Here is an 8790-nt window from a genome sequence, read left to right as displayed (position 1 = left end):
AACTCTAAGAGATTTTATAATGCCATGCGTTCAGACATTCTTACATACATTATTTATTAGACTAACAGGAAATTTCTGCACTGAAAACGCCGAGTTGTCAAATATTTTTGAATGCGCAAAAGACCGGACAGGAAAGGCCAAACGGTGATCGGTAAAATATGTGTATATACGTTTGTACTAGGCTAAGCACTCATTGTATGACTCTGCAGTTCAGGTCTCCCCCGGGTTTAGGTGGGGTTCGTGTTGCTTAGTCTTTAGTGTTCTATGTTGTGTCTTGTGTACTATTATTTGCTTGTTTGTCTTTTTATATTTTAGCTGTCAGTTTATTTTCAATTCACGAGTTTTGTCCCTCTGATATCTTTCACCCTTCTACTATTCTTTGTCTGAATCTGAGGAATCATTGGCAAATTCCTTCTCCGTATTTTCAAATGAAAGGGGATGAAGTTCCACCGTTTAGAACGTTGTAAGCCAATCACAACGTGTTTGTGCTTTCTGTTTTCAGTATTACCCAGAATGAGTTAGATTATAACGCGGTGAATTGATCTCTATTGCTTTTCATATTTATATATGCAGTATTGTGTGATTGCAGAAAGTCCTGATATTAGTTTTATTCAGTGTTTTATTAGAGATTATATGTCTCTGGTGGTACTAAAACAATGACATGAATAAAATACGCAAAACTTTCGAAATTTAAAATTTATTACATCTTGAAGATACCACAAAAAAATGATAGTATTGATTCATTAAATGATTTAATCCTATTTTATGTTAAAACACAAATTGATATCACATTAATACTCTCTCAGATCTATACTGTAACAAAATAAAAACTAAACGAAACAGAGGCTTGAAACAAGTTGTGCACTACAGCAACACACCCCATCAGAACGTTCTCCTGTAAGTGGTGTGTCATATGATGTGTAATTAATCGAGGTCTTAAACACGTGACACTCTGAAACACGTTTTACAAAGACTTTTTAAACAAATTAAAAATAAATAAATGAATCTATTGTTTAGATGACTTATATGAGGTATAATCCACACTTTAGAAATAAAACAAAAACAGAGATGGGAAGTAACTCTGCTTGATACACGGTCTGCTCCTCATTCGTCGTAATCTACCCATATATCCGGGTCTATCACCTGTAAAAGAGTATTGCATAAAATGTTTGAAAATAATGATTCATTCAAAAAGGAAAAGACAAATATATCTACGACCTATTTCTTTTTGATTCTGGTTATCTTTTCTTTTCTTTAGTTTTGTCTTTGATTGTTTTTTTTTAGTTTGTTAAACAGTTTTTCCATGTTGTTATTCTTTTTATTGTTGTTGGTGCTCAGATAAATCAAAGTAATATGATATGTGGATTAAATATGGATATTTCATCATTTTAAATTAAAAGATACATGTACCGTGTACGTGGTGATTAAAAGTTACCCCTATAAAATGAGACAAACATAACGTCAAATTCTTTCCACGATTTTTTTAAACATCGGAATGTTGGAATTAGAATTGAACGCGCTTTTCCCGCTTTGTATGGTAGTTATAGAGCTGACCGTAAGCACATTTTCTGTATAACAAAAATATGCTTTAGGTTAAAGTAATGTACTAAATGTACCCAAGTAAAATACAAAAAGTAGCAATTCAATTCTCAAATAAAAAAACAAGTTTTTGTAATATAGCAGGAACGGAGACCAATAAATATTAAATGTTATATACTCTAACTGAGGTTTAAACAAATGTTGCTGAAATTGACAAATTCAAAATTAACCAGGAGGATATCTTATCTTTAGTAGATAATTGCTGTATATTTCAAGATAAGTAGACACTATGATAGGTATTTATCAATCTCTTGCATTTCAACGGATTGAATGTGAGCGCTAAGCAATCCCGTCATAATTTATTTTAAAAATAATTAACATGGATAGCGACCTCCCTGGAAAAAAATACGAAGCTGTGCATAAGTTAAGTGTGATGAGGTGGTTCCGTGTTGTGTTTTCTTTTAATGTGTCATATTTTATTGATTGTTTTTTTGTTACTTGTTCTATTTTTTTTAATAAGTTCAAATATCAACACAGTGAGTAGATGTTCTAATATCTGAAACGCGTAAATACATAGAACGTATTTGACTGTCCCTTTGGTGTCTTTCGTCCCTCTTTTAATAAGTATATTTTTGAAGATATTTGAATGAAATCAATATTAATCTCTAAACTATAAAGTCGATGTGGTGACAGAATGGTGACTATATTTTTATTTTATTTATTGTTATTGGCAACTACTCTGTAGCTAACAGATCTAATGTGTGTCGTCGTCTCATTAATCTTTAGACGAACGACACATTTTCAATGGTGTATTTAAACTTCTTGTATTTTATTAAACCGTTGTATCCGACAGATCCAATCTTTGTCGTCGTCTCATTAATCTTCTGACGATCGACGAATTTTCAATGGTGTTTTTAAACTGCTTGTATTTTATTTTACCGTTGTATCCGACAGATCCAAGTTTCGTCGTCGTCGCATTAAATGTGAGAGTACTTTGTAGGCAGGAACATATTGCTCTGTATTTGTTTCGTCTGGTTTGTTGTCCCAGTAGTCTGTGGTATCATCCTTGTGGTATTTATCTAGTCTGTTTTTTATAAAAAAAGAAGATGTGGTACCAGTGTCAATGAGACAACTCTCCATTCAAGACACAATTTATAAAAGTAAACCATTATAGATTAAGGTACGGTCTTCAACACCGATCAGAAAGCAATTAAGGGCCCCCAAAAATACAAGTATTAGATTAAACCATTCAAACGGAAAACCAATTTTCTAATATATTCGAAAAACGAGAAACGGGGAAAACTTTTGAAACACATACATGTAAATACACGAAAACCACTAAACATCACGGCTTGTAATACATGTAATATAGTCAAAATAAACATTGTTCGCGGGAGAAATTAAGAAGTCATAGAACAACTGATGCAAACTTTTAAGCCTTAAACTATTTCGGATAGAAACAGGAAGTCAATATGTAGGTCTTAGATTCTGGGAAAGTTTGATTAATTCTATTAGAAAAGACCGGAAGCAGAAACTAAGAACTTAGGAATGTTTGTTAAATTCTGACTAGAAATTTAGACCAGAAGTGGAATTGTCACCATGTTTCTATGCTCAAATCATATTTAGTGGTATTATGGCAGACATGGAGTGGCGGATCCAGAAATGTTCAAATGGAAATGGGGGTGGCACTGACTGCTTAAGAGAGAGACCGCTCCAGTCATGCTTCAGTTGTTTCCTATACAATCAACCAAATTGTCCAACAAAAGACGTTGAGTTCTAATAATGCGTCTGGGTAAACCAGCGTGTTGATCAAGTATACATCATAGTTCGAGATCTTGTCACAAAAAAATCAAAACGTCAAAATCGAATCAACACCATTTTAATTTTCAAAATAATGAATGAATTGCATAATTATTCTACTCAAATACTCAATACAGAAGAGAAATTCTTAATACTTTTTGCTTATAATTTTCTGGGTTTTCTTTTGTCCATTTGTCTGTATTCTTTATACATGTATGTATTAATAGATTATTATCCATTCTGTAAACCACCCATCCACATCATCTCACATGGACATGCAAATTTAAAAATAAATAGTAAAAAAATTTAAATTTAACTCACAAAGACTTTAATTTTTCATATGTGTCATCAATATCTGTCTCGATGTGATAACTGTGTGATACATCTCTCTTTGCCGCGACACCTAGGCAACGTGGTGCAAACGGGAAATTTCTGAAACATACAAGATAATATGATAAATATCAATTGTTACCAAATAAATACCTACACAAGGGACTAGATCACTGTTATTAGCCTTCAAGAATTAAAATAAACTTTGGCGTTGGAGGTTATTGGTAATTTGTTTACATATGTAAGTAAACATAGAAATGAAAATTACACTTTATAAACATGATCTGTACGAAGTGCCTGAATGGATTACCATTCACAGGGAATGCGAAATCCCCAAAATGACCCAAAATCTGAAAGCAAAGAATATACATGTGTAAGTAAATGACTAAAAGAACTCTGCTGATTGTAAAGGTCATACGGTGCATGACCTACAGCAGCTGTTTACGAGCTTTAAATCAACTGCGTTTGGTCTCCAGAGCATAGTTTTCGTCTTGGTCATCTTAAAAATAAAATATCCGATTCCACCTTATTCTAAACTTCGTTTCTAATTGGATTTATTTCTTAATTTTAAGAATGGAAATACGAACGATAGACGAATTCGCCAGTCCATGTGTCAGTTCAATTTTTGTTTGCACTTTTCGGTTCTTTAGGTGTCTATAGTATTCTGTTGAATGTCATTGTAGAGACGGATTGGGTTGTTCTTTTTAATTTACCAAAAATTGTATCCCACGTTTTGTTTATCTTCTGTGTCCTTTTGAAAAAAAAACTATCAAAAAACTATCTTATCTTGACATGAAAGTCTTTTTGATTGGAAAATGAAATTTCGGAAACATCACAAGTTTTTTTTGCAAACATCCTCTACTCCGAGCTATAAAAAAACGTATGCGCTTATGGTTTACTGTTTTTTTGTTTGTTTGACCATTTTGGTCATGTAGGTCTTCAACTGTTTAGGTCTTACAAAATTCCCTGCTTTAACTCTTGTTTTGATTTTGAGAGTATTTTTTAAACATAAATCCAGAAAAGCGCATCGTACCCACGAGATTAATGAAGAGTAATTTTCATTAAACCGGTTTTGTATTGATTTTGCACAGGGACGATTAATTGCAGATATTTACAAAACAAATTACAAATATTACATTACAATTTTTACGTCAAATATCATCAATGAATAAAATTGATATCCATGGAGAAGACGAATGTCCCCTGATACAGCTTAACTGTTAATATACTTAACAACTATCTTTATAATTTTTGCTTCCCAGAATTGTTTGATTAACCAATATCAACGCGTACAATTTCTAATGCCAGCTAGAATTACGACTTATTCAAAACTTTGACACTTTGATAGTTATTATATGCATTTTGTCGTAACCTATACTGGATAAAATGGTCTAAACAATTTGTTAAAATAACCAGAGTAATTGATTTTCTGCTTAATTGGAAAATTAATAGAAAAAATTATATGAATCCTAACAGTCAATGTATGCATGATAAAATCAAAAATGTTTAAGGTCACGTTATTATGACCAGTTTTCAATGATTGAAAATCAAACAGATGTGCTATCAATTTCATTGTTTTGGCAGTTCGTGTTGTATTTGTCGTGTAACGCCTGACAAACTATTGCTCAATGCTCACTAAAATATGACAATGAAATACACAGTTGATTTTATGTTTTAAGCACACAGTGACTTGATCTATTGATTGTTGTTTGGTGTGTCGTTTGCGAATTTATGAGTTATTGACCTCAATGAACATGCTGCACCAACTGGAATGGGTCTTTGCAGACGAATTTCTTTCTAAAATAATGGTTGTATATTTTAATTAAAGTTTATACACCTTTTTGAATCTTGATTTTAACAAAATTTACATGAAATAGAACCGCATCGATCTTTAAGATTAAACCTTTTGGAATGAAAAGAGTTTCTGTTTATTTTCAATGGTTATCATTAAGTTTATTTAACCGTTACCGGGACAAAGAAGACAACGACTATAAATGCTTGGTAAATTTTAACAATAGAACGATTGACACAAAAATCACACACGAGTGTTCAGATAATGAACTTTCAATGGGGTTTTTAAACGCGGTGTTTCACATATAATTGTTTCGATGATAAAATTTATCGTAGTTTGACTCCTGAATTTACGAAACTGATTTCTGGTTATAAACAAACACAAACAAATATAACGTTGTAGTAAACATTCAAAAAACTTTCTTTGAAGGAGCTGTTGCACTTTTGATCTCGTCTGCTCAAAACTTTTAACTAACCATTATTATCTAAAGTGAAATAAACATTACAATGATTGCAGATACAAGATCCACCATTTTGTAATATAGCAGATTTTGTTACTTTTTCTAATATTTTCTTTGGATGATTTTCTTAATAGTAATATATTTATAAATTATAGAAGAGGGACGAAAGATACCAAAGGGACAGTCAAACTCATAAATCTAAAACAAACTGACAACGCCATGGCTAAAAATGAAAAAGACAAACAGAAAAACAGAAAAACAATAGTACATATGAAACAAAATAGAAAACTAAAGAATAAACAACACGAACCCCACCAAAAACTAGGGGTGATCTCAGGTGCTCTGGAAGGGTAAGCAGATCCTGCTCCACATGCGGCACCCGTCGTGTTGCTTATGTGATTACAAATCCGGTAAATAGTCTAATTCGGTAGGTCAAATTCATGAAAGGGAAGGAGACTGTAGTTACGACGTAAGGAACATACCCGATATCATTTGTGAAATGGTTATTCAATTATAGCATTCGAGTAGTCAGTATTTACCTAGCTAATTATCCAAACAAAAGTTGTACAAAAGTGATAATGTGTTCCATGTATGAAAATGTATAATCTTACTTGAGCAGCAGATATCTTTTGTTTAGTCTAGATTTAATTCATTTAGGAAAACGGTAAACCTACAATATTAGCTGATGATTTGAGAGTCTTTCGTTCATTTGATCTTATGTATGTATTAGACATGTGAGAAGTAACAGCAAAACTAAATAAATGTTGTCTACACGTACTGATATATCTTCTTTAGAATTTAATCAGTCAACTCATTTTATTATAAGAGCAGCCAGAAACATGAACTATCGAAATCGAATAAAATACAAGTATAAAAGAGCTAGAGACTCAAGATACAACAAGGATAGTCAACCTCCTACATCGAAAAATAAACTGACAACGACATGGCTAAAACATAGACAAACAGACAAATAGTAGTACACAAGACACACCATAGAATACTAAAGACTAAGCAAGCCAACACGAACCCAACCAAAACTGGGATGCTGTCAGGTGCTCCGGAAGGTTTTCTCAATTTGCATAATTTTGTATACACATTCTTGCGCAAAAAAATGTATACTATATAATACAAGATCCAGTCTAGTTGACGCTATGTTGGAATTTTCTAGCCGCGGCCGAAAATGAACATGTCTGTTCGAAATGAAGACAAGTAAGTCTTAATAATAATAGAATTTACTTATCGTATTAAGTTCATACTTACTCACAAAATCGTCGTCTCGGTCGACATGTGACCATTCCTGTCAATAATAATACGGACACAGTGACGAAAATTCCTTCAATAGGTGCATTCATACTCTATAAATAGAAAATTCATACTATAAATAGAAAATTCATACTAAAAATAAAAAATGCATACTATATATAGAAGATCCAAAATATGAATGGGAAAATGTAAACCCTATAAAAAGGAAAATGCATTCTCTACTGCAAATGTCATGTCAACATTTTAGAAATAAAAATAAGATTCATACTTTTTAGTTATTATATTTTTCGGACTGAAAATTTCTACGTAAGAATCTAGGAGAATTTTGGAGAATAGAAAAATTAAGAACGAAAGAAAATAAAACCATATGTTACAGGGGCGAATCCAGCCATTTTCAAAACTGGGGTTACAAAATATGATAAACGGAGGGGATCAAACCATATGTCCTGATACAAATGCATTTATCGTCACAAAAAGGGGTGTTCCAACCCCCGGAACTGTCCCCTTCTAGATAAGAGGTTCAGCAGTATATTGTTTTTCGCTTTGTGTTAGACATTCGGAATCCTCTGGTTTAATGTTGTGTCGTAAAAAAAAATGTCCGCCAACCATTTTTTTTTTTCATATATTGGTTATATTTAATATAAAAAGTTTTGAAAATCGTATATTTAAAAAAAAAATCATATGTTTGAAAGTAAAAAGATTCATTGCTATATGTATAAAATCTAGAGACCACTAATTCCTGGTTAAGTTTCTAATAGCTAATTTTAAAATAATAAGGCGCGAAACGATATAATTCTTATCTGTATTTTTTAGTAGCAAACATCTCAAATTGGTTGATCGATGTGTGTAAAAAGCCTTTCAAGCTTTCTACAATGTATCAGAAAAAATTGTAATTTTCATGTAAACGTAAGGATTACTACTTTTTTTCAAAATCAAGAACCAGATATCGCATCCAATTTTAGGCGTAGGTGAAAAACGATAGTAAATCGGCCTCGATCTTTTGAAACTCAATTAATTTACCATTTTTAAACTGTCAATAAGAAATCGAGAAAGATTAATGTTTTCTTTTAAGATAAGAATCGCAATGATATTTGATTTACAAAAAAATAATTACTATTTCCGGCCTGCATATTCTCTGTTGTATGTATTATTTTTAAATAGAATTAGTTACACGTGGTTAATATTTTACGTTAAGTGAGTTTTTTTGTAAAGTTGTGGCAAACCAAGTTAGACATCAAGTAAAGCTAAAGAGAAAACGAAAAATACGAGATACAAATTAATTATTTTTCTGTAAAAACATTTTGGTCAAATTGTAAAGAAATTCCTCATACACTACTGACTTATCAGAATGCGGTTGTTAAGATGCATAGAGACTCTCTGAACCGGCGACATTATATCTAACATCTTCATTGATTGGCAAAGGGTCTCGGCCAGTTTAAATTGATTTTGTTTCGATAAATTTGTCCTCTTGGTATATAGTTGCACAAATCAACTTATGCGTATTGATAGTATCATTTTATTACGTTTACATCTTTAATTGTTTAAATTTGAATGAGCTCCTTGACGCGTTGCTGATACTATTTTATTGCAATGGAAAATAGACCGG

At 32.0% G+C, this 8790-nt stretch overlaps 1 protein-coding gene across 3 annotated transcripts in view; it reads right to left on the bottom strand.

Moving 5' to 3' along the window:
- Positions 1–722: 722 nt before the first annotated feature.
- LOC134684121 (uncharacterized) overlaps positions 723–8790 on the bottom strand; it is a 55698-nt gene continuing 47630 nt past the window's right edge. For all 3 annotated transcript variants that reach the window (XM_063543403.1, XM_063543401.1, XM_063543402.1), the window contains exons 2-5: positions 7182–7276; positions 3661–3771; positions 2479–2623; positions 723–1143 (exon numbers count right to left, since the gene is read on the bottom strand). In XM_063543403.1, coding sequence (XP_063399473.1) covers positions 1105–1143; positions 2479–2623; positions 3661–3771; positions 7182–7273 — 387 coding nt within the window. In that variant the 5' untranslated portion in view covers positions 7274–7276 and the 3' untranslated portion in view covers positions 723–1104. The remainder of the gene's footprint in view (positions 1144–2478; positions 2624–3660; positions 3772–7181; positions 7277–8790) is intronic.

The sequence above is a fragment of the Mytilus trossulus genome, chromosome 9, assembly GCF_036588685.1.
Source record: "Mytilus trossulus isolate FHL-02 chromosome 9, PNRI_Mtr1.1.1.hap1, whole genome shotgun sequence".
Taxonomy (NCBI): domain Eukaryota; kingdom Metazoa; phylum Mollusca; class Bivalvia; order Mytilida; family Mytilidae; genus Mytilus; species Mytilus trossulus.
This window is presented reverse-complemented; position numbering and strand designations above follow the sequence as displayed.